The sequence below is a fragment of the Lucilia sericata genome, unplaced genomic scaffold (assembly GCF_015586225.1).
Source record: "Lucilia sericata isolate MDLA Ls3-8-SP2 unplaced genomic scaffold, ASM1558622v1 Contig000776F_arrow, whole genome shotgun sequence".
Lineage (NCBI taxonomy): Eukaryota > Metazoa > Arthropoda > Insecta > Diptera > Calliphoridae > Lucilia > Lucilia sericata.
The window spans coordinates 159,671-187,661 of record NW_023994771.1 but is presented as its reverse complement, the minus strand read 5'-3'; the positions used below and the strand labels follow the sequence as shown (position 1 = coordinate 187,661).

Below are 27,991 nucleotides of genomic sequence, written 5' to 3'. Positions count from 1 at the left end.
TTAATCATTAAACTAAGCGGTTGAAAATTTGACAAAATTTATGAAGACGCATTTTAAAATTATGTTCTTCATAATAATTTATTAAAAATTAAAGAAATTTAAAGTATTAATAAAGTGATTAACAAGTGCAAATGACAAAAAAGTGTTAAAGTGTATTTTTTAAGGAACATACTGCCGCCAACACTATCTCGTGAAGTAATCAATTATAAAAAAAGTAAGAAAGTTATGAATATTAATGTGATTTTTTCTTAAGTATTATTATCGTTGTAATTTCTTTACAACTGTTTCAGTTTAAGTTTATTTGAGGCTTGAATTGTTATTGTTTCAAAGGTTTTGCATTCCATGAGGCCATCTAATTTTGTTGTTGGTTGTCAAAACAAGCCTGCAGGCATGTTTATGAAATGCATTTCTGCGTTTTTTGTTTTGTTACAGTTTTTGCATTTTGTTTTGGGGGGTCTTGATGCTTTTTCACTTAATGAGTTTTTTGGTGTTGGCGTTTATTTTGTTATTGTGACATTATGGATTTGATGTTGTTGTTGCATTTTGTCATAATGTTTTTGAGGGTTTCTATGTATTTTTCTTGGGTTGATTTGATTTTTACATCCTTTACTTTTGTGGGAAGGGTATATATCTACCAGATATCTGCGAGATCCGAATCTTCAATAATTTTATCAGACATATATAACGAAGATATGAGCTAAAATCCGAGACAATCTCTGAAAATTTCATCAAAAATTTAGATTTATTGTGCATGCTTAGACAAAAACAAACAGCATCAGCATATGAAGATTTTGCTTGTTTATAAAAACAAATCAGAGCAAGTACAACACGTTACGAATGAAGCTGTGTGTAGTTATTGCCTAGAAACAAGAATTAAGCGTGTAAGCAGTGTTGCCATATATATTTTGAAGAAAACTTTTTTTTAATAAAAAAAAACTTTTCAATAAACAAACTTTTTATGTATTTTATTGGAATAAAACTTAATCTAAGAGATTAAAGGTCATCAGTACCGGTCAATGTTTACAGTTTTTAGGAATATATCCCATATTAAGGGTATAAAATATTATTTTATTAATCCCAGAAGTTCGACGGGACAATCCCGAACTAACCAACTGACATACCACTTATGGTGGCCCCTAGCCAGCCGACTACCCAGGTGACCAACCATTTTAACATGGGCTTGTCCTACGAGGAAGTCAATCGTCACTCTACAATGAGACTGTCAAGGGGTAGTCAAAAGTAGTCAATGGATGGTAATCTCCAAATGGGTTCTTGGGAGTCAGTCACATTACTAGCTCTTTTAGTAGTTACTTTACTAGCTATTGACGTATCCTAGGGGAAAGCCATGTGTTCCCAAGCTTCTCCAATGGACAGGTATTGCAGTAGGGTTAAATAACCGGTCCGTCGAAGTATAACTCTAAAAACTTATGACAAAAAACAATACTTTTATTTCTATATTAAATAGATATTGAAATAAATATTTTTAATATTGCTACTCATTTGTATCTTCAGTAATACCGGACTTTTAAACTTTGGAATTCATTAATACACATAAATGACTCTGAAAGAATAGAATTTGTTATATTTAAGAAAGATTATTTTTTCCGTAATCTCTGCTAAAGTTTTTTGTTTTAACTCATCTTAAAGGAATTCACTCTTCCAAATTGTAAATATTTCTTATTTAAATTTTACTATTTTTTAATCAAGTTAAAAAACATTTTTTTTTTAATTCACACAACAAAATTTTTAGCGAGAACTGTCTTAAACAACTTATTAAAGTCAACTAATATAAAAATCAAATAACTTAAAAAGTGATGAAATAGTATAACTGTTCATTGTCTTTGCATTCAGACAAAACTGATCATGTTTATTCTTCTTCTCTTCACCATCAATTCTTAAGTTTTTTCAAGTGTCCCCTCTCTCGTTTACTCGGGAGAAAGTTAAGTGACGACTGCCACTTTCTTGCTTACTTGGTGTACAGTAAAGTGACGACTGTCTTCGCTCTCGATTACAAAGAGTACATTCGTGAAGAATGACGACCAGGAGGTTAGAATTTTTAAGTGTCCCCTCACTCGTTTACCTAGGGTACCTAAAGTGACGACTGTCCTCCCTCTCGTTTACGAACAGTGCGTTGGTAACGAATAAGCCAATATATGTATGTATATAAATTAGGGTCAACCATGTGGTTACACATTAGTGTAAATGACTGTCTTTTACGTATGCATTGACTCTTTGTCGAACTGCTGGGATGTTAAAAAGAGTTTTTTTATTTAAACTTATTTATTGAATAAATAAAATGAAAAATTTTATAAATTTTCATAAACTTTTTTATTCACACAGAAAAAAGATCGATCAGAAAATGTTTACAATTACTAATATTCAATACTTAAAAATTAATATTGATTGTAGTTATTAAAATACTGTAAATTCAACATATTTTCTATAATTAGAACAGAAAAAACACAATTCTAACTGAAATAAGGATAAAGTAACTATTAATATGATTATTATAACCAATTTGTACTTTTTAAAATTTTTATTTGTTATTTCAATATCTACAACCAATTTAAAGTTTTAATTATTCAATACAATGGAACATTTCTGTTCTTATAATCAAAAAATTGTTCAAATCAGTATTTTTTAGCCAAAACTTGGATTTTAAATACTTTCGTAAACCGTATGGAAATATTGATTATATTTAATACAATAAAGCTTTATTCGGTATTTTCAACCGAAAAATTTGAAGTTTCGATTACTGTAATAACTTAAAAGTTTAATTCGGTATTTCCGAATACATGAACAAATTGTAAATTGTTCTTGACATTTTAAAATTAATAGTTCTAAAATAGAAATAAAGAAATACAAATCAAGAAAATTTTTCAATTTGCAAACAAAAGGGGCAATAAATATCTAAAAAGGGCAATAACTAATACATAAGGAGCAATAAACATATGTTAAATATGTTTTCGTTTAAAAAATACATTAGAATAATATTCTTTTACTTTCGGAAATTTATGTGAATAGATATCAATTATGTCTGCAGAATATTTCGCACATGTGTATATATGATTGGGTTATTGTATTAATATTTGCAGCTGTAATCCTGCACTTCTAAAACTTACTAACTTTTATTGTTAGTAAGATCCGCCCCAATGTCAATGTAATTTGAAATATACATCGATTTTTAGTGATTTTGATTTTGAAATTATAACTTAATACACTTTTGTGATATTGTAATTTTGTTGTTGTTAATAATTAAAAAATTATGGAAATAAATTAAAAATTTTAGTTGGTCCCTGTAATAAAAGTTTTATTATTTTATTATTTTATAAATATGTAGTTGCGTGTACCAATTTTATACAAAGTACAGTTAATATTATCGAAAATTCAGTAATAACAACCAATGTTTGTTCTAAAAATATGTATGTGTGAGCAAACGAAATATTCGGCAATTGCAATCGATTTACACGATAGTTCGTAGGACCGACCAAATTCGATTGTGGCAACGAATCTGTTTTCTCTGTGTTGGAATAAAACTTAAAAACTTTTTTGAATCTCAAAACGATATTGAAATATCGTTTTCAATAATAATATATGATATTATAATCTCCCTTTTTAAGCGCGATTTATTTTCCCTATCTGAAAACTCGTCAACTTGCATTATAACGACGTTTATTATAGACGTTGGTTTAAAAAATAAATACAACACAATTATGTATCGATATCATAATTTATTATAATTTACAAAAAAAAAAAATTAAACACATACATATTGTGAAATGTGAAGAATAAGGAAAAAAAATTTTATTCTACTTATCAACTTTTTACCTTAATAATAATCTTATAGGAATTAATTTAACACATTGTGAAATGTGTGGAATAAGGAAAAAAAAACGTTTTTTATTTTACTTATCAACTTTTTATCTTAATAATAATCTTATACCAATTTTATTCAACTAATTCAATTTCAGAAACTTTTTTGTCGAATAGAGAAAAGCTCCGATTGAAACGATCAGCCAAATATATTAGAATATAAGTTATTCAGGCCATTAGTAATAGAAGAAAAAATTCCAGAATCACTATAAGATTGTCCGGGACGATAGTGATGATTTTGAGATGGCCCGGGAAGTGGCCGATATAATTGAGATATTGGAATCGTGTCGGTACGCTGAAAATAAAAAAAATATTAAGATTAAATTTTACAAGTAAAAGGCACTTCAAATGTAAGAAAATAATGAAATATGTGAAAGTCAGTCAGTATCATCACCGCGGACTAAAACCTATCACTTTTCACTTGCACAACATTGGGTCATATTGCAAAGTGAGAGCTGTGTTACTCAAACTGTTCGTTTTTATACCCTACACTACTATAGTTGGGAGGGTATTATGCGTTTGTGCTGATGTTTGTAACACCCAAAGATATTGGTCATTCACCCACCTTAATCGGCTCAGAATCACTTTCTGAGTCGATTTAGCTGTGTCCGTCTGTGTATCCATGGAAACCATTGATGAAATTTGGCACATACTTTTCTTTAGACCCAAGGACGAAGCCTATTGAAAACGGTTAAAGTCAGTCCATTATTTCGTATGGCCCCCATACAACCGTACCCCCCGAATAAATATGTTAAATGTTCTTGTATTACTTAAAAAATCGGCAAAACTTAGTTTTATATACATAAGTATTAATAATATTGTTGATTTTCGTAATGATCGGGCCTCATTTGACCCTATCCCCCATACAAAGTGCCCTTCAGAAAATGACTTGATGGTCAAAATTCACTTTGACCATCAAGAATCACTTTCTTTCTGAGTCGATTTAGCTGTGTCCATCTGTCCGTCTGTGTATCCATGCAAACCATAGATGAAATTTGGCACATACTTTTCTTTAGACCCAAGGACGAAGCCTATTGAAAATGGTTAAAATCAGTACATTATTTCGTATGACCCCCATACAACCGTACCCCCCGAATAAATATGTTAAATGTTCTTGTATTACTTAAAAAATCGGCAAAACTTAGTTTTATATAAGTATTAATAATATTGTTGATTTTCGTAATGATCGGGCCTCATTTGACCCTATCCCCCATACAAAGTGCCCTTCAGAAAATGACTTGATGGTCAAAATTCACTTATAAACACTAATATCATGACCCCTACCAAAAGTTATAAGGATAGTACCATATAACCCCTCATTTAAAAAATCCCTTTTTTATTTACAAATTGTTAAAATATTTCAATAAATCTATCTAAAATGCTTTCGAGAAAAGCTTTCTATTTTTAATCAGCAAAATCCATAAATAACGAAGATATTAGAAAAAAACCCGAGACAATCTCTGAGAATTTCGTAAAAAATTAGTATTTTTTGTATGCAGACACATGAAAACAACAACAACGCTCACATTGTGTTTGTTTGTGAGGACGTTGTGTTCGCTTGTATTTAAGTATTTATGAGCAAAATGAGAATTTTTTGGAAAAAATAAAGAAAAAATTAATAAATTCTTAAATTTAACACTATGCACGGTGGTAAATGGCCAGAAATCTATAACTTATTTATTACTTTAAATAAATAGATGTAATTTTCGCAAATATTTCTTATAGGTAAAGTTTATTTGGTACTGACAAAGGGCAATATCGGTTAAAGATTTCGTCTAGCCCCCATAGAAGTGACCCCCCAGAAAGTTTCTTAAATACTTAAAAATATTTTAAATATGAAGCAATTTCCATGAAATTTAGCACAAGTCAATTATATGCATGAACATTGGGTCATATTTGACCCAAGTCTCCGTATAAATACTGATAATTGTGTTAAAAATACTAGTAAAGCAAGGAAATTTGACACAAAATATTTGTATAGAAACCTAAATTTCTTGACCAAAATTTCTGACAATCGGTCCATAATTGACCCTACCTACCTTTAGGTAATTACTTTAATGCCCTACTGTATAGTAATGAAATTCGACACAAACAAGTTTTATAGGAACCTAAATTTTACTACAAACATTTAAAAGAATTGGTCAATAAATGACCCTACCTCCCATGTTAGGTTCCCTTCAAAAAATTACATTAACGCTCATTACTGTCTTAAAAATATCTGTTTAGTAATGAAATTCGACACAAACATGTTTTAAATAAACCTAAATATGTGTATCAATGTTTATGGGAATATATCCATAATTGTATGATTTTTAATGATTAGTCCTTATTGCAGTTCCAATAGAAGAAATAGAAAACTTTGGAAAATGTATGTAAAACATAATAGAAAATAGTGAAATAGTGAAAATATTTAAAGACATAAAAAAGAGAAATGGAATACCTTAGGTAAAGCGCATCATCATACATCTTTTTAATAATGCATTTTTATACCCGTCACCTTCATGAAAAGGGTATATATAAATGCTGCCTATACACTATGAGAGAAGTCGTTAGATTTTTATTTCATACTGAAAAAACAAAATAAAATTAAAATTGCTATGATTACACAAGTTACAGAATATTATTTTTTGTTTGCTCATGGAATGAAGCATATATTTTTGAATAGGTCCGGTGGCTAATTAACATTTTTTATTATTTTTCCTATACGTCGAAATTTTGAGATAAAGTGGTTTTCATTTACCAACTTCCTTCAGTAGTGCTGGAAAAATATTTGAAAATGATACTGATTTTTTGGGTGCTTGTGCCTGTTTTGGGAACCTAACAATCAACTTAGAAAAAAATTCAATAGTATAAAATTCGGGTCTTCATTTGGCTCGATTTTTAGTAATTTTTTATACACTTTTTTAGAAATCAAAAAATAATAAATTTTGAAAAATTTATTGACATATTATTCCTGAATTACAAACTTACGGATCTGAATTTATCCCTCATAGTTCATATATTATATTCTCATTCGTTTTACTGAATATTATGGTGTGTAGTCAGCTTAAGTTTGTCATTCCGTTTGTAATTTCTATAATATAATATTCCGACCCTATAAAGTATATTTATTCCGAGTTATTATACATAGCGGAGTCGATTAAATTATGTCCGTCTATATATATGTATATGTGTTTAAATCAATTTCGGTCCATAAATAATGGAGATATGAGAACAATTCGGGACAACCTGTAAAAATTTTATCAAAAATTTAGATTTGGAATGAAACCTATTTTTGGAAAGGGCTATGCAAATAATTAAAATTTGTATGTTTTTATAATACGACAAAATTTTGAAATAAAGAGGTTTTCATTTGCATCATCCTTCAGGAGTGATGGTAAAATATTTAGAAACGAGTATTGATTTCGGTGTGCTTGCGCCTTTTTTGGGAACCTAATAATCAACACAGACAAAAATCATTAATATAAAATTTCCAAGTATGACGGCTAAACCTTACGGAATTTTCAATATTTTTGTGACATGAATATCATCGTAATGGTGTTGTATGTAAGGAAAACCAATAAAATTTTTTATATAAAAAATAACTAAATCTCTAAACATTAAATTTTTTCCAAAGTTATAAAAAATAAGGCTAGAAAAAGGCTAAATTTGTATACCTTAAAATATGTATTAAAACAAGTGACAAATAATTCCCGACCATAAACCAATGATTTTCGAGAGTCCTAAGATTGGGTAAAGATCTAAACGAGTAGTTTTTGCATAATTAAAATGCTTCTTTTTACAACAAAATTCACTTTATTAGGGATGATAATAAAGTGATAATAATGATATTGGCTGAATGGCCAATAAGATTATTTTTAAAAATTGCTCACATATGTTATATTTCAATAAGACATTTTCCATAGGCTTGGAAAAGATTAAAATCGGTATATGATTTCATCTAGACCCCATTCAACTGAACCCCCCTAAAAGGGCCTTTGAGCTCCTAATTATGTAAAATATACCTGCATCTCGGAAAAATCACAACTAATTTTTTAGTTTTTTATAAGCCATCATATAAATCCCCTTCAGAAAATTACTAGAATATCAATTTACTTATAAACAATAATATCGCGACAAAATTCGCCAAATTTTATGGAGATCGGTCCATATTTGCCCTAGACCCCATATAAAGCTTCTCTCAAAAAAATATTTTTCATCAATAAATTGTTGAAATGTATCGGAAACAAAAAAAACTTTATTAAATTACTTATACTTATGACTGCATTAAAGTATCATATTCGGTCAATCACGACTATACACATTCGTTCTTGTTGTTACAAAAGAGCATAATATGCTCTAATAAAATGTATGTACTAAAAATATCGACTTTTTTGGATTGGTCTTATTTTGTTCATAAGAATCTAAATTAAATTTTTCTAAAATTGTAGCTCATCTGACAACTGAAGCAAACACCTTTACTCTAATTGTAATCAAAATCCAATATTCAAAACAAAAACTTTTAAATCTAAATGTTTTTGTAAATGTTCTCATTATAAATTCTTAAATATGTACTGATGATTCTAAAATTTTAGCCTTTTAAGGCTAAATAAGAAAGCGGAAAAATGGCTAGAAAAAGGCAGTAGCTAAAACATAAATTTTGAGTCTAAATCAGTCATGGGCAAACACATACCACCATGTGTATATTTGTGTGCGTTAAGCAGCAGAGAGATGACTGCACGTTATAACAAAATGGTGGTACACTGAGAAAAGTTTTGAAATTTGTTTTCTATTGCAAATACTTTTTACGACGAGAAAAACTCATGAACTTTTGGGCATTTTAAACAAAAATGGAATAAAGGGAAAGAGTTTTTTATTTAAGAAAAGTAGTAGTATTTTTAAAAAGTAGTATTAAATAAAACTACTGAAATATCATTAAGAAAATCACGACTTTCTATTCGATTTCGAACTTTTAAGGGATATTACCGAGATATTAACTGAACTTAATTTAAAGTTCAACTAATCTATCCAAATCAATGTTTCCTTTATATTCCTTAATACGCAATAAGTCACCAATGTGTTGATCGGTTAACCTTTTAATTGCAACAACTTTACTTTTCTGTCATGTCCCCTAAGGTCATTTAAGGGTCCATGGCAAGTTTCATAATGCCTTTTTAAAAAAAATAAAGCTTTTCTACATATAATTTTATAACATACGACGCATTGTGCCTCACCGTCTATGTTTTCTATTAAAAAGAAATCATTTTCCCAATTTATATCAAACATTTTGCTAGGTGTAATAAAAGAGAAAAAATCATAAGCATAAAAAAATCCGCAACGTGATCTTGCTTCTACAAAAGCTGAACAGCAACTGATTTGATTTTGATCTCTGAGATCGTAACAAAGCAACAAACAAGTGGTCATTTTAGTAAAACACAGACACACTAATACACACAAGCTTATAGTGTAGGTGTGTCAACAAAGCGTCAGCAGAATTTCTTGGCCTATGCACGCGTGCATTAGAATTTCAGTTTTGCTCGTGACTGGTCTAAATGATAAATAAAAAGGCTAACCTGGCAACTCTACTTTTCAGACGTCTGTTTTTTTTAACATAAAAATAATTTAGTTTGATTATAAATAATAAATAGTATATTTTTAATGCAAATTTTAATGTTTTCATTAAAAAAAAACACGTAATTATTTTTTACATGAGTATAATATAAACAATACGAATGAGAGTAAAGGGGAATCTCAAAAACAATCATGAAAATTCCTAATCATGTTTGTTTTTTTACCCCCCATTCTTCTCTACCCCGCTCACCACCAATCATCGGCAACATGAAAACAGACAGTCTGGGCAAACATGAAAAAAATCGTCGTGCAAATTGGGCATAAGCAAAATCGCTGAAAACTAGAGTAATTAACAACACAAACAGCATAATAGGTAATATCGAGTTTTCTATAAAATTGAACCTAGAAACACAAAATTTAGCGTCTAGGACGCTAAATTATGGTACTTTTCATTCTTCAAAAGGTACTTTTTGAATATTTTATAATATTAAATTAGGCATGTAGTGCCCGGAGTAAATGAAAACCCATAAACTGGGCATTTTGGTACTTTTTCTTTCTTCAAAAGGTACTTTTTAAATTTTTTGCAATATTTAACCTAGAAACATAAGATGAAGCATGTGAAGCCCGGATGAAATCAGAACTTAAAAAAGTGTACTTTTTGGTACTTTTTCATTCTTCAAAAGGTATTTTTGGAATTTTCTATTATATTGAACCTAGAAATTAACGGCTGTAATCATAAAAATTTATTTTTAGTTTATTAGCCAATTTTATGCAAAATTTGTGAAAATTGTATTCATTAACGTCAAATAGCTTCAAATACCTTCAATAAACCATTGACAAATATAAGAATTTTATTGTAGGCTCGACTCTACTTTAAGCTGATTATTAAAAATGTTTTTCTCAGATAAGCAAATATTATAAGCAAAAATTATAATTTTAACGTTTACGTTTGTAAATAAAATTTCAGAAAAATTTTGAATGATTATATTTTGGAAAAAAAACTCAAATCTAGGCATTATTGGATTAATAGATGAATACCCAGCAAAAAATCTGAAATTTTTGGTAATAGCCAGTAGTTATTTCATACATTACTTGGTAATGAGTGTTCATTATCATCCACATTATTTTATTTAGCTGAATAGGTTATTACTGGTAAAGAACAAAACAATTTGGATTTGTTATGGCTCAATTGTCTAGGTCGTTTATTTAACAAACAGGGGGTTCGTGGTTCGAGCCCTGCTGGATACTGTTTATTTTTTTTCAAAATGACATTCATTTATATATTTTTGTAAAATGCCGTTCTCAAAATTACAAAAAGCAACATGTTAATGGAGCATCGAGTAAGCGGCTGGAGTGAGAAACACAGAAAACAACTGAATGCCTGGGTTCAAATCCCGGCCGAGAATTTTATATTTTTATTTTTTGTTTTCTACATACAAAGTCGGCCCAAAATAACTAGCTATCACATAACATATTTGTAGGTTTATTTGTAACTAGTTATTTCGCAAAGTTTTTGTAATCAAATTAGTAACCATTTATTAATTTGTTTAAGGTAGGTACATATTATTTGAACCTCGTCGAACAAAAATAATTAGTAATTCACCCCAAAAGTAATTAGTTTCCACGAGATTCCAATATTACTTTCTAGATTACTAGGTAATGAAAATTTTTGCTGGGTATTTGATAATATTCCAATTGGCCAGCATTATTTTTATGCAATTTGGAAATGCCCGTCTGCCAACCAAATGATGGCCAAAATCATTTTATTTGCTTTTTCATAGTTTGTTGGTTAAATATAATGTCATAATGTAATTATGTATGTATACATACATACATAAATATAATGTCATAATGTAATTATGTATGTATACATACATACATAAATACATACATACATACATACATACATACATACATACATACATACATACATACATACATACATACATACATACATACATACATACATACATACATACATACATATATTCTTATAAATATATTGAAAACAAACAACAAACACATAAAACTTAATTAAAATTGTGCTCGCGTGTTGAAAAATAAAACTCACGATTTTGAATTTTAAAACGAGCGATATAAATAAAATAGCGATCGCGAGCGATATTTTTACCTACCCTGGTGTTATCTCAAATGAATGAAAAACAAAGAATATGTTGGAAAGAACGAGTATTGAGGATATGATGCTTTACACCGTGTATTTTAAGTATTTGCGTGAGAAAATTCACAATGACGTGTAAATAAAAATATAAATATGGAGAAAATGCGATGTAATGAGCCTGTTCTTTTGGAAAGTAAAGTTAACACGTGGTGCATCATATGTAAATTCTAAGAATTTGAAATTTATTACGATCGTTTTTTATATTTAGAAATAGCAATAAAAGATGATTGACAAATACAATTCAAAAACTAACAGGTAAAAAGGTCTTAAAAATTTAACGAAACAACATATTTTTACCCTTAATAAAAATATGCGAACTCATTTTTAAGAATATTTTTATGTACTTAAAAGGAAACGTGAATTAGATAGATTTTTGTATTTAATTTTTATTGAAATTAGTAATATTTAGGTTATTTTAATATCTTGCCTAATAAGAGAAAAAACAAGTTGGCATATACATACATATGTATTTCATTAATTTTTGTTTTATTATTTCCTATTGCATTGGTGAAATACGTATACGTATACTCAAAAGATACTTATGTATATTTATATTCATTTTGCAAAGAAGATATAAGTATGATAATTGAATAAAACGAATGTATTCATTACTTCCAACCAGTTGTGTACACAGAGAAAACAGATTCGTTGGAGTAACCGTATTTGTTTCCAATCGAATTTAGTCGGTTCTAACAACTACCACATAATTCTATTGCAGTAATTGAAAAATTCGATTAGTATTTCCGAATACATGAAACTCCGAATTATTTTAAAAAATAATTCGGTAATGAGAATTGAAACTATAAGTATTTACAACTGAAATATTAATTATTATGCATTTATTTGTGGATTTTATTTATAAACAATAAAATTTTATAAAATATGTAAAATTGCTTTTAGATACACACATTTTAAATACTTCTTGCATCTCATTTAGGCGAATATTATGTACATGTTTGACCTTTGGTTGGAGCGACTTTTCTTTCAGTTTTTAGCGAAATATTCTACGTTGAACGGTTTGCATTTCTTGTAGATTTAAGTTACTTGCTTTAATTCCTGCAAACGCAATGAAATCTCTTAAAAGCAACCACAAAATGGATTTTTGATTGAACATTACCTTTTTCTATTTTATTCGCCTGTATCATTAAACATCAAGCCGCAACAGCAATTCCATTTATCTTTTCCAAATATTTGTAAATCACAATTTTTTTTAATAAATATTTTTGTAGACGTCAAAAAAACTACCAAATAATCGGTTGGAAATTTCGAATTTATTTAGACTCTTTAACTTTTTCAACTGATAATTGGTTGTGATGACGGAATAATGTTTATTTAACTAAAAAATTGTAGCTTCAACCTATTTTTCGGTTACAAATACTAATATTTGAAATAATTACATAATTTAATTCGGTTGTATTTACCGAATTAGTAAAAACATTATATGAAAGACTAAATTGGTTCATATAATAATTTGAAAATTGTTAAAACCATAATTTGATTATAATCATAGATTTTCAGTTCTAAATATAGAAAATCACTTAAATGTATAGTTTTTTAATAGCGGCGATAGAATTTTAGTTAACTTTACTAAATATTTGTAATGGAAACCGATTTCCTATCGATCTTTTTTCTGTGTGTAGGAAAGAAATATGTATGAATATACAACACAACCAAATGCCGACCATACGTATATTTATTCGTGTTCAAGTTGGTATGATCAAGATGAATATGCTTGTGCGCTTTGTGTTTGGCGATACATACACATACACGTTTGGTTGCAATACTTTATGAATATGTATTACTTTTGTCATTTTCTGGTTCGGACCACATATAACACCAGCATGCTTGTACAATATTCATTTCTTAGAAATTTTGTGTGGTAAAGGTCGTTGCGAATAATACAAATATTTCCAAATTTGTTTACCGCAAGCGTGAAACCGATCTGTAGGCATATAACAATTATCCCCAAAATATTTTTCTTTTAGATTTCATAGACAAATTATGATTATTGCTAAAAAAAATGTATTTGAATGAGCAAATTTTCCCATACACACTACAAGCATGCTGGCACAATCACAATAATATCAAATTAATTTTGATATCACACAATCAGATGGCACAATCGTACCACAACCCCATACATGTTTAATCGGCTTGCACAATCACTTGATTGTGCCACCATGCTGGTGTTGTGTACGGGCGCCTTAACTTATATTATTTAATTTTCTTGTTTATTGTGTGTCTGTAGCTATTAGTGAAGTTTTTCCGGGTCTGTTAATTAATAATAATTTATTCTTTTCTCTTTCGGTATTTTAATTACATACATGGAGCTTTTCTAGAGTATACCGTTTATTATATTTATTCTCTCTTTGTAATATCTCCACATTATCAAAGTTTGGCTTGTGGCCTCTCTCCGCATAGGAAGTGCAGTTTTCTGTGTTGATATTTTATTTTTCGTGGTGCCAACGTCTTTGTCATTATCCTTACATCCAATCTTATATATTAGGTTAGTATTGTCCATTTTGTCAAGTTTACATTTTGTGTTTGAGAAAAGTTGTTTCCTTATCGTAAATTGTAGCATTCTTAATCCGCAATATTAGGCACATAGGTCATTGATTTATTTATTATCGTATTATCCTTACGTTCTACTGGATTTTCCTCTTATAATTCCGTATTAAACTTTCAATAATGATTTTCGGGAAATCATTTCTTGTAAGAATATTTTTAATTTTTCCAATGTTGTCATCACGAAATGATTTGGCACTAATGTAAAGGACCCTGGTTAAAAAGTTGTTTGCAGTATTCATTATTACACTCCTTGGTTGGCATGAATTGTAATTAATGATTCTTCCTGAGGACGTTAAAAAAGGGGACATTTTGGCACTGTTTCGTTCTTCAAAAGGTACTTTTTGAATTTTCTATGATGTTAAACCTGAAAACATAAAAATTGAAAAATACCTTTTTCTTCAAAAGGTATTTCTTGAATTTTCTATAATACTAGCTATACCCAGTGTGCTTTGCTGCCCTAAAGTCAATATAAATAAAAACACACTTTACGATTTTTGAAGATTCTAACTCTAACAGATTCCCCGATATACGAATTTTTGTAATTAATTCATATGGGAGGTGTCAAGCACCTATTTGAAAGTCCGCCAATTTATACGCAAATGTTCACATGCAAAATTTAAGATTCTAGCACTAATAGTTTCCCAGATACACGAATTTTTGTACTTAATTCATATGGGAGGTGCCAAGCTCCCCTAATGAAAGTCCGGATATTCTTTCGCAAAATGTTCACATGGATGTTAAAGTTCTTCGGGCAAAATTTTAAGATTTTAACTCCAATAGTTTCCTAGATAAAAGAATTTTTAATGTAATTTATATGGAAGGTACCACCCCTAAAATCTAGTCTGCCAATTTGTTACGCAAATGTTCACATGGATGTCAAAGTAGTTAGTGTAAAATTTTAGCTCTAATAGTTTCTCAGATCTACGAATTTTTATATTCAATCCGTATGGGAGGTACCAAGACCCCCTTTTGAAAGTCCGCCCATTTTTCACCTAAATATGCTTTTATTCCCATGTATACATATGGATGTCAAAGTTGTCCACACAAAATTCGAGGACCATAGCTCTTGCAGTTGCTGAGATATGCCACTTCTAAAACTAATTTTGCATTTGGGAGTGGCAAGTTGCCCACTTGATATTTCGAAGTAAAAAGTAGCCTATAGTTCCTTCCAGACATACAGGTAGACACTGTGAAAATTTCAGAAAAATCGGTCCAGGTCGGTTTAGCTGTCTATAGAGTCCAAACAAACAAACATACAAACACAGATTCATTTTTATATATAGATTGAACCAAAAACATAAAATTAAACAGTCCTACGTAAATGAAAATCCGAAGAAAAATTGAACACCATAGCGATTGAATAAAAATTTATAAAAGGGGTGTTTCTGGTAATTTTTAAGAGTAAATTTTTTGTACTTTTTCGTTTTTCAATTTGTACTTTTTATTTAATATGTATTTAGTTTTAATATTAATTTAATAAACCATAGAATTAAATTCGTAGCGCCCTGATTGAATGAAAATCTTTCTATAGAAAGTATTATATATGTAGAAACATTTTAAAAGTTTCGTGTTAGGGCACTGGCACACGTTCAATATATATTGATCAATATGAATCACGACCCATTTTAATAGTTTGATGAATACCTCAGTATGCTACACGTTCAATATTTATCGCGTCAGTATTTTCATTATTTCGTGCTACAGGGGTCGTACGATGATAACAAGAATGCCGCGAAAACTCCAAATTCATACAAATTTAGAAAAAATTTATTATCTTTTATATTTTTTATTAACATTTAAAAAAATATTTGACTTTGTTTTTTTTATTTTATTTATTTTTCCGAATTTTACAAATGTATCGTGATTGATATCACAAAACATGCTACACGTTCAATATTTATCACGTAATCCATTATAAATGTTGATACAAATTTTGGATTTCAGAAAATTGGGGTTTTCTGTGATATGGAACACGATCCGTCAATATTACATGCTACACGTTCAATACATATCACAATACAGCAAATATCACGATATATATTGAACGTGTGACACTGCCCTTAGGGCAGTTAAATGTTAATAAAAAATATAAAAGATAATAAATTTTTTCTAAATTTGTATGAATTTGGAGTTTTCGCGGCATTCTTGTTATCATCGTACGACCCGTGTAGCACGAAATAATGAAAATACTGACGCGATAAATATTGAACGTGTATCATATCGAGGTATTCATCAAACTATTAAAATGGGTCGTGATTCATATTGATCAATATATATTGAACGTGTGCCAGTGCCCTTAGCCGCCGCCAGCCGTAGATCGAATCTGCGTTTATGATTTGACAACTTCATGTATTACACTATGCGTCAAAAATAAATACCTGGGAAGTGATACTAAATATTTTTCTGAAAGGCGGGTCCGAGTAGAACGAGAATCATTTACTCAAATTTTGCCTTTTAATAATAAACCTTGCACTTTATTGTGAAGGAATCGTAATGTACACACAATAAGCATTTCAGAAAGATATAAAACACAAATATTGATTGAAAAATTTAAAAGTTATTGAAAATTTCCCGAGCATTGACGTGTCTCACAGAAATTAATTAGCTCTAGCTTTGAAATATTGCGATGTTTGAACAGACATAGTTTACACAACTTTTTGGAAGTTTTTACTTAATTTAACTGATCTTCAATAACATTTTTATTAGTTAAACTATACATAGTTTTTTATAGAAAGTATAGAAATATTTTTAAATTTTTTATAAAGCAAATTGTGCTGAAAAGCATTTAGCATAATTTAAAAAACTTCAATGCATTTCACGATGCAAAATGCTAAATCTAGCACTAATAGTGCTAAAATGGCAACACTGCTCTTACTTGTTTAATATATGTATGTACATATTGCTCATTTTCTTCAAAACTGGTATAATCCAAAAAAATCGTTTCGAAGAAAATGGCTTTAAATTTTTAATGACATTTTACTATGTACTTTTTAAATAACTTTTAAACAAATCAAAGGATTTAAAAAAATGCCAGATTGAGATAGTAGAGTTCAATATGTTTCGCATCTAAATTGAAATTAAATTTTTATTTATCTAATAGTCGAGAAAACATGAGTTTTAATATTTAACATTACAATAAAAAAATCGATCTCACACCGAAAATAATGGATATATTTAAAATTTGATAAATCTCTATGAAAGACTATAGTATGGCGCATAATTTGTTAAAAAACGGATTTTTGGATTATACAGAACATGATGTTCTGTATTTTATTTAGTGTTCTGCATTTGTTCAGTATTTCGTTATTTTTTCAGTTTTACATAAAAACGCATAAGAAATACAAAAATATTAAAAAATTCTGACACAAATTTAGGTAATACAGTTTTTTTCAACTTCACAGAAAAAATGAATTTAGTACCCCACAGAAAATGTACAGATTGCTACATCGATATTGTGTTGCTTATTTTGTATTCGTATCCCTGGCTTACTTTACACAGGGTATGGTCGCTTTAAAATGACACACTAACTGATATACTTGGTTAGCGATATTGTGTGTAGATTATACTTTTTTTATAATACACTTTTGTGTGGAAAAGTAGCTATTCCTACACACTTAAGGACCCTTCAGACGATCACACTTACGACAAGTCTAATGAAAAACTAAAATGAAAATCCATCCGTATGACAATAAAGAGAATAAAAGTCGTTTGATTTATATTTTTCGTGTTTACACGCTTAAAATTCATCTAAACATTGAAAAAATGTTGATCCAAAAATATTTTTTAATAAATGAAAAAAATTTTGTTGATTAAATTGATTTTTTATATTTTAATTTTCTGTTCTCATAAACAATGTTTACCACAAGTATAGTAATGCAAAAAAAATTTTATTAAAAAACATTGGTTACAATTCCGAGTACATACTCTGAAAATTTTCTGTGGGGTAATAAATTGTATGAATCGAACATGACTTTTTTTCCCAAACCATTTTCATTCAGAATATTAAAAGTTCATAAGATGTATAAACTTACACATGACGGTAATTTTTTGAATAATTCATAAAAGTCCATTAATTTCAAACATTTTTAACAAATAGTAAAATAAAAATAAATTTGAAAGTCAAGGCTTCTAGATTATGTTTAAAAAACTCATACCATGGTAAAAATATCAAGGTAGTGTCATTCTCTCTTTTTGTCGCCATATTAACCTTCTGACGTTTGCTGGTATTTTATAAAACCGAGCTACCATACTCATTCCAAAAATACTACATATTTTGTTTATTGAAAAATCAAATGTAAAATAATTTCTCACAGAATTTTTTGAAAATATAAAAAATAAAATCAAAGGAATTAAATGATATTAAAAAAAGAAAAAAAGCTAGCGCTAAAAATCTACGATGATTTACAATGCCAAGGCCACCAAAATGATTTAAAGCTACAAGAGACTAGTGCTTAATGTAATTACCAGTTTTATGGGCCAGCTATCAACATGCCAACACATTTATCGACCGAAGCCGCTAAGCCGCATCACTTAAATATATAATTTTGCCCGTAATCACAGTACACTGGCCTGCGGAGAACTGTTTCCAGTTGTATCAGAATTCTGAAGAATTTAAGTTTTAAGTCTAGTGAAATCTGTTGCACTTCAGGAGCCCCTTATAACCAATATGTATATAAGTATCTGTGTATGTAGTATGTAATACCTTCAAAAATTATTGGAATACATTTGGAGTACATGATCCGTTTAGTAGTTTTTTTTATAACGACATGGTCCACAGACATACGGACATGTCTGTCTTAGAATCTTGTAAGGACCCAAAAAATCGATTTGAATGAATTTCAAAGCACCAAGGTTAGTACTATCGGATGGTAGCCCAGACACAAATTTTCTGCTCTATCGGTCAAGAACTGTCCATTATGGGACTATAAGCCCTTAAAGGAAATTGTATAAGCTTTCATCTGCGCGCCAATAGTTGATAAGTTACACTCATTTGAATAAAACCCTGTATGACCAAAATGTCCAACTTTGACCCCCTATAAGACCGGCAGTTCTTGACCGATAGAGCTGAGAATGTGTGTCTGGCCTATTATTCAATAGTAACTTGGTGCAAATGTCATCCAAATCGGAAGACATCGATTTTAAAAGTTGGGTCACATGACACGAAATTGCTAATTTATACTTTTGTGAGTTTTAGATGAATCATTCCATGTGTTACAAACGGAATGAGAAAATTTTATACACTAATTTAATATCTATAAATTACACATAAAAAATACAAAAGCCTTAAAATTGTTTCCCCTTTAACGTATGTGGCAACGACTTTTTTATGTTTACAAAAAACAAATTTCAGAAAATACCAACAAACTTCAAAAAATTTTTTTGTGAGAGCGGAATGACACTACCTTCATATTTTTATCATGACTCATACCATTTAGGAACTTATTTTTAAATATAATTAACTTTTGTCAATGAAAGCAGTTAATAATATTTATGCTGAAACTTTGTTCTGTGAACAATCAATATAATAATGTTTAAAACTTTATTGACAATTCAAATTTTGACGGTTAAAAATAACCTGATTGTGGTGGTTAGTGTTATTTTCTTCTGTTCTGTATTTTGCTTAAATAAATATGGTCACCGTAATTATACCAGGATTGTAGTAAATGAACGATATGAATTTTTGTATTCCAAAATATCTTCTTACCGTTGATGGCTGTAAAGTGACATTTAATAGCGTTGGATGTTGTTCAACAACCACAAATTCAACTTCTCTCGGATTAAATCCTTCAGCAAAAATCTGTTAAAAAAATAATTCATTATTTTAGGACTTTTGGCAGTGGATTCATTTACATTATGATATGTACCTCTAATTTATAGTATCCAGGCAGCAAAATTCTCCAGAATTCTCCATGTTTGGTTGTCTGGAATCCTACATCTCTACCTTTTATTTTTAATGATGCTCTCTCCACAGGTGCATTATTTGGATCTAGCACAAAACCTTGTACTCCTCTATGTGCCTCGGCCAAAAACTTTATTAAGGACTACAGAAGAAAAAATTATTAAACTTTACCAAGTAAAGTGTTATAATCGGCGATGCCGAATATTATATACCCATCATCAAAGGACCGAGCTTTATAGAATTATAAAGAGTGGAAATTTTTTTAAAATAAATAATTTTATCGGTCTTCATAAAATTTGTTTGGGAAATTTCAGTTCTTATAAAAATATTTCGACTTTTCTTGTTTAGGTATATTTAATCGCTATTCTGTTATCATGAGATCAGTTATGAACGTTAAGATTATTTTCGGGGCCTATATGGAGGATAGGGTCAATTGTGAGCCGATCCTTATCAAATTCCATAGAGAGATTTTTGTTCTTATAAAACTTGTTTATGCCGAATTTTGTCACTACACTGAAGTCAGATATGGGCGTTCTGAGGGGGATCTTATATGGGGGTAGGGTTAATTAGGATCAAATTTGATGAGGAATGAAATTTGTTGTTGGTTCTTATTTATGTTTAATTTCATCGCTGTACTTGTATTTAAAGCCGGTTATTATATCAAGGGGACCTTATATAGGACAATAACCAAATCGGTCCGATGTCCGTCACACTTTACAATATAATTTCTCGTTTATTTCTTAAACCGTTATTATTGACTTACATATTTATGGCTCTGAAAACTATATTCGGGGGGACCATATTTTATGATGGCGGGTGAAAAAAATAATTATATTATTTCAAAATATTTTTTTTTACTTTACCAATTGATTATCTTCCCAATATTTCTTCAATTCGTATGACGGAGGATATTTACAGCATGATATTTCTAATGTAACTTCCATACATCCATACCAAACGTATTGATAATCTTGCATACCCCCTGTTAAAGGATACCATGCAGCTCCATTTGTAATGCCATTTTCAAAGGCTGGTGTTGCGGACTTACAAGCCACTCCTCTAGACATCTTGGCGTGATTTTTAGCATACACCAATGAAAGATGTTTAAACACATCATCGTCAGGTGTTAGGGAAGGGGCTGCGGAGTATGTTTGAAACACTGCACCCAAAGGACATGTAAATGTAAAATAATGAAAATGTTTTAAAAACTTATTTCCAATATAGCCCAAATTAGTCGAAGAATTAGAAAAATGGGTAATTTAAGGTAGATAAATGAAAGTTGGTACAGGGCTTCGTCTTAGGATCTTAATTAAGGGCTAAAAGTCACCATTAATCAAATGTATGTTTAGCGAGATATTGAGGGTCAAATGTTACAAAAATGATTTTTTTTACAAATATCTCGCTTATTGTGATTACTACAATTTCAGATATTACTACATTTCTGTAAACTATTAAATTTCCTACGTTTTGCATTTTTCCTACATTTTTGGCATACATTAGTTGTTTTCGAGCATTAGTGCATTATTTTTACATTGCACTGATATTTTCAAATCTTAATATAAATTACTAGTATAACAACTTTGTCATAATTTTGTTTTTGTTCCTACATGAAATTCTTAAAAAGGCTGTTCCTCGGGACACTCTAATGTACATTAGGGTGGCCCCAAAATGGAAGTTGCCGATGTTCCCACCGAAAATGAAAATTTAGCTATGAAAGTTTTTTGAGAGACGATTTCAATGATATAGTACTAATTTGTATACAACTCCAATATTATTACAAATGTCGTATTTTTCGGAAAATTTTTAAGTTTTTCAAATTTTTACATAGAATTATATAATGCAATTAATTCAAAATAATACATTATAAACCTCATACAATTTCACCGAAATGGTTTTTTGTTTTTCGAAATTCGTTATATGTATTTTGTATTTTATTTTAATATTTGAAACTCTATTTTGTCTCAGGTTTTTGCTAGCTATATTCATCCAACATACTTAATATGTATGTTCATAAGCATACGCGTAATTTCATTAGTATATATAACACTTTATGGGTTCATTCTATTATCAATAAAATTTTTCAGTTTAACTAAAATATTAACACAATTTATCCCAAACCTACTTATTTGTTATGCTTGCTTTGTAAATAACGGTTTCTATGTTATGTTTACATTATTCCGAAATGTTTTGGTAGCGTACATATTGAATTTTGAAAAACGAAAAAAATCTTTTCGGTACATTTTATTGATTATGGATTATTGTGTATTAATTTCAACGAATTATATTAAATTCATCTATGTTAAAATGTAAAAAATCTGAAAATTTTACGAAAAATTAGAAAATTTCGATTACTTTTACTGTTACACATTGAAAGCGTCTCTCAAAGACCTTTCTTATGATACCAAAATTGTATATCTTTCCTTTGGAAGAAATATGAAAAAACATAAAACCCTCAACCCTCGTTTTTATCCTTTGATCCAGCTCGCCAAATATTGACCCCAGGACAAAAATTTTAGAAACGCTATCTTATAATCCTCCTCCATACAAACGGGGCCACCCTAATGTACATATTTATACTCTTTGACAGCAAATATGTACATTGATGATATAGCTATCGCTTTATGTACTCTAATACTCGAAACCACGATTTCGGGAATGATTATAATTATAAAATCTAAGGGACATCTTTAAATAGTAGAATTTAATTTCTGAAAGTTGGATAAAGCTATGATACACGGTTGTCAGATCTTACAATGTTGGCAGAAAAAAAGTTTCCTTGTGTGAACCGGCAATATGAGTAGGCATTAAGGAAAATTTAAAAGAGAATTAAGAAAAAGTTTCCTAGTGTGGACCGCCACATAGGGGTTAGTGGCGGTCTACACAGGGAAACTTTTTTTGGGAAACTTTTGAATTTGTAATATCCCTTTACTTAAAAAAAGACAATATGTATTTTTAAATTCATGAAAGCTTTTATTTTGTTTATTAGTGTCCAAAACATACTGGTGTTAAATTGAAGTCAAATCGGATAACGATAACCCGTGCTGGAAATCGATTAAAAAGTGTAATGTAATAATTTTTCTAATGTTTTACATAACATTCAAACAATGAACATGTGTGAATTACAACAAGGAAGTTTAGTCAGGCATGGCCGAACATATGATACTATACGGCAATTACGATATGCAAATGTATTGAAAATATGATTTACTTATGTTGAATTTTGCTTTAATTTCGTTATATTTCAACAAATTTGGTTGAATGGGTGTGTATTCGTATAAATTTATTTATTGTGAATTTTATCGTGTGGTAATGTTTTTATGTAAATTTTGGACGTTAATGCCATTTTCTGTAGGATATTTTGTATGGGGGCTAGAGTAAGAGAAATTGAAATTGTAGAAATTGATTTGGAACGTATGCCGGAGCAAAAGATTTTCTTATTTTATCAAGGAAGGAGGACAACAAAGACATTTAATCACTATTGACCTAGATTGTAACAGCTGATGATCAGCTGTGCAGACGAGACTACCTTATTAATTGTATTATGATGATACTTAATACAGTAAAACTTCGACAATCCGGACACATATAGTTTTAGGCACATTCGGATTATCGAGTTGTCCGGATAAGTATATTAAATACATACATACATACTCTGATTTATTAAAAAACGTTTAACTATTATATTGACATAAAAGAAATTTGCCTATGCTTTTAAAATTTCTGATGAAATCGGGATATAATTGTTTCTTCGCTGCAAAAACTTTTCTATATTATATTTTAAAAAATGTTTATTACATTTGTTCAATTCACAATCGATGTTGTAGCGTTGTATGTCAGCAGCTGCTACAATAGTCATAACAATTGTTCAATTCACAATCGATGTTGTAGCGCTGTATGCGTTGTATGTCAGCAGCTGCTACAATAGTCATAACAATGTTGTTGGTATTTTCTATGCAAAAGCTCTATACAACTCCTACGACAATTTTTCATATGTTTTTCGAATGTTGTAATAAAGTTTAGTGTTGCCAGTTGTTTATTTCAACATATAAACAAAAAATTCAAACGATTTTAGCACAAAAAACAATAAAGTGGTAACACTGAAATCAAAAACAAACAGCTGTTTACCAAAACAAAAAAACTAAAATTTTATTAAAAAGAGTTTATTTATTAATTTAAAATGTGGAATAAAGAAAATAAAATAATTGAAAATTCAAAGAAATTAATTTGGTTTATTTCGCATGTTTAATTAATTTAATATTTTTTGATTTTTTTATCTTTTGACATTGTTATCTATATTTGTTTTGATTGTTTTTTTTTTTTCATTGAGAACACAAACTTATGACTTGCTGCAAAGATCTGTTCACAATCACTGTTACTACACTTTAGTAGGTACAATATACAACTTGATTGTGAATTGAACAATTATTTTGGTTCAAATGTTACCGAGTCCATCATAGGTATTCGAAATAAATTGTTTTATCATCTTATTTTTTTGAAACTATAGATTTAGAAAAACTGCGAACAAGAAGAGTTGAATAATATTTTGCGTTATTTTGATTTTATTCTGTTGCTATCAGAAGATGTAAAAAATGTCCTTCAAAAATGTTTGGAAAAAATAATATTGAAAACCTAAATATGTACATATGTAGATATTAAAGGATAAAAATTTTAAAAGTCATTTTTGACATCTTTTTATCTTGACAGTATAAAACAAAGAATATAAAGAAATTGGGGCTTGTCAGTTGGTACGTAAAGGAGTTGTCATTCGGTACCTAACTCTAAGTATGTATTGGTAGAATTTTTGTATTAGTATTGGAGCTCCAACCACTTTCACCACACTTTCCAAACATACATACTTGCATAAAATCGTACATAAAAATTTTAGGAAAAATAAATAACATTTAAATTTCTAGATTCGCAGATTTTTTAATTTATTTTGTCCACATCTAATAAGTAAACATTTAATAAATATATTTTTCGGACTTAAAATCTCTTTTTTTGCAAAAAAATAAGTTTATTTTAAATAATTTTTTCATTTTCAATACCAAAATATTCAACTTTGTTTTGTCAATTTTAATTTCAACACACAAAAATTAATTGTCAAAAAAATTAAAAAAATATTTTTTTAGTTTGTGAAAAACAAAAATATTTCGGATTGTTAAATGCGATAAAATTGTGTAAAAAATTAAAAAATAGTTATGTGTTTGTGAAAAAACGTCGTTCAAGTCCTATTATCCCGGTATTTTCGCGAAAAAGTTTTGAAGTATTGTGAGAGAATTGAGTTCTCACAAGTGTGTTGAATTTACACAGAACTCGTCTGTGAAGAGAAGGAAATGTTATTGTTGTAAAACAATGTCATAGTCCAACTTCTTATTATTCTTTGGTATAAAATAAAAATAATACAAAATATTTCCCAAATCTACTTGTTTTTGGGATGGTTAATATTTTTTTGTGATGACTGATATGTCTTTCTCTAAAACACAAAATCAAAAGTTTTCCAAAAAACGTTTTCCTGTGTAGACCGGCACTAAGTTAGTTAAGAAATTTAAAATCTATCGAGGTTCAACTAAGTTACAGATTTAAAGCACTTTTAAAGGTACGAAAAGATGTGTTTTACTCATATAGAGGTGTTTGGCAAATTTCAAAAACAGATTCTTAATGTAAAAAAATATTATCACTTCCCAGGTACATACATATATATATATATATATATTTTTTATATTTTCATATATAAAAATATTAATATTTGAAAATATCATTGCAATGTAGTAAAGTTTATTCTCTATAGAAATTATAATAAGTGAGATATTCCTAAAAAAATTAGATTATACTTTATTAATAATGGTAAGGGGAAGCTGTGCCAATTTTCATTCAGCTATCTTAAAGTCAACAGCATACATACATACATACATACAGTGTCTCTCATAATTATTCGAATTTGGGTAAACTATAAAAAGAAACCAAATTTAATAATATATTTTGTGTGCAAAATAAATAAATTAATTTGTTATATTGTCTAGATAGTCCTTATGTTTGATATCACGCTTTTTAAAACTTGAAAAATTTGCATTGATTTAAATTAATTGTGCTTTTTTAAAAAAAAGTCCATGAAATTGCCTCATAAAAGTATACGAATTTTTCCTGTATTTCATATTTGATCATATTATACGCAACACAAATTTTAGAATCGAATGGTTTTTATGCGTAATATTGTTTTAAGGGGTTACTATCCACGGAAAGGATATATTTTTGGCCCATTTGGTCCACAATTTTGCGGAATTTGTACCCTCTTTTCATGTAATATCATTAAAATAGCGATTTTTGGCCATAATTGTAAATTTTTCTCCTTTTTTCCAGAGATAAAACAAAAATTTGATATTGGGACTTAAAAGACCCTTTGGGGTATCTAAAAATAATATCTTTTGTTACAAGAATCTGTATTTAAACGTTCCAAGATAAATTATTCGGATCATTCTTCTTTCGCTAATTCAATATATTGGAACTTAAGTCCATTTTTATAATACTAGGATCAACTATTTTCGGGAAAAGTTTTCTGGTATATATTCTTTTAGATATCAGCTTTTATACATTTTAAGTTTTCAATGTGTTGTGAAAGTGTACAACTCCAAAACATGCCTCGAAGAAACACCATTCAAAATAGTAAAATCATTATTTTTATATACCACTGGACTCCATGCTGCATGGCACGATATCATTATGATCACATCAAAAATGTTGATATGTGTTTAAATATTATTTACTATGATCAAATTGAAACCAAAATTTAGGACTTACAGTGTTATTGTAACGGGCAACATAAGCGTGAAAGTTACGAGTAGTAAAAACTGAAATCTACTATATAGGATGACGTTTTGTTAAGGCATGTTTTGGGGTTGTATACCGCTATAATATATTGAAAATTTAAAATACATTAGTGCCAATATGTACATGAATATACACTAGACAACTTTGTCGAAAAATATCGTCCCTAGAGGTACGAAAAGGGACTTATGATCCAGATAATTCAATTAGAAACTGAAAAACGATACCAAAAATACATCTTGGAACGTTTAAGTACAGATCCTTATAACAAAAAATATTATTTTTAGATACCCTATGGGTTCTATTAAATTCCAATATTAAATTTTAGTTTTATTTCTGGAAAAAGGGTGAAAACATTACAAATATAGCCAAAAATGAAAAGAGGGTACAAATCCCCCAAAATTGTGGACCAAATGGGTCAAAAATATATCCATGCGGTTGATAGTAACCCCTTAAAGCCATATTAAGCATAAAACCATGCGATTCTAAAATTTGTGTATCGTATAATATGATCAAATATGAAATACAGGAAAAATTCGCATACTTTTGTGAAGTAGTTTCATGGACTTTTTTTAAAAAAGCACAACTAATTTAAGTAAATGTAAAGTTTCCAATTTTTAAGGGGCGTGATATCAAAACTAAGGACTATCTAGACAATATAACAAATTTATTTATTTATTTTCCACACAAAATATATTATTAAATTTGGTTTCTTTTCATAGTTTACATAAATTCAAATACTTATGAGAGACACTGTACATACATATATAGTAACTATAACATTTATGTTGCAATAACTACATATTGATCTTATAACTATTATTAAGCTAATGGAAGAATTCGTATCAAAGCGGAAAGAGGTAGATCTAATATAACCAATTTCAATGAATTTTACCACACTCGCTCATCGTAATCAGAAGTCCATTAATTTGAAATCAGCCTTTAAATATGCAGCAATAGCACAAGATTGCTTTTGTACGACTATGCACTACGGTTCAAACTACCAGTTTTCCTGTGCGAAATTCAAATTTTGGAACAGTGAATATAATTAATTTTTTGATATCATCCTATTACCTATACACCAATATATTCAAATTCGC

The 27,991-nt window shown here is 29.1% G+C and overlaps 2 protein-coding genes across 7 annotated transcripts in view; one reads left to right on the top strand and one right to left on the bottom strand.

The window, feature by feature from the left end:
- Nucleotides 1-27,991, top strand: part of LOC119608032 — a 50,684-nt gene continuing 22,693 nt past the window's right edge. Inside the window, exon 1 of the mRNA XM_037962258.1 lies at nt 1-214. The gene's annotated coding sequence lies outside the window, so the exon portion shown is untranslated. The remainder of the gene's footprint in view (nt 215-27,991) is intronic.
- The window catches only part of LOC119608024 (carboxypeptidase M), a 141,585-nt gene continuing 117,311 nt past the window's right edge, over nt 3,718-27,991 (bottom strand). For 4 of the 6 annotated variants that reach the window (XM_037962243.1, XM_037962246.1, XM_037962248.1 and 1 more), the window contains 4 exons: nt 20,933-21,228; nt 20,035-20,211; nt 19,875-19,967; nt 3,718-4,168 (listed from right to left, as the gene is read on the bottom strand). In XM_037962243.1, coding sequence (XP_037818171.1) covers nt 4,013-4,168; nt 19,875-19,967; nt 20,035-20,211; nt 20,933-21,228 — 722 coding nt within the window. In that variant the 3' untranslated portion in view covers nt 3,718-4,012. Of the gene's footprint in view, nt 4,169-6,313; nt 6,441-19,874; nt 19,968-20,034; nt 20,212-20,932; nt 21,244-27,991 lie in introns of all 6 variants that reach the window. The other 2 variants (XR_005231781.1, XM_037962247.1) reach the window with 2 other exon arrangements.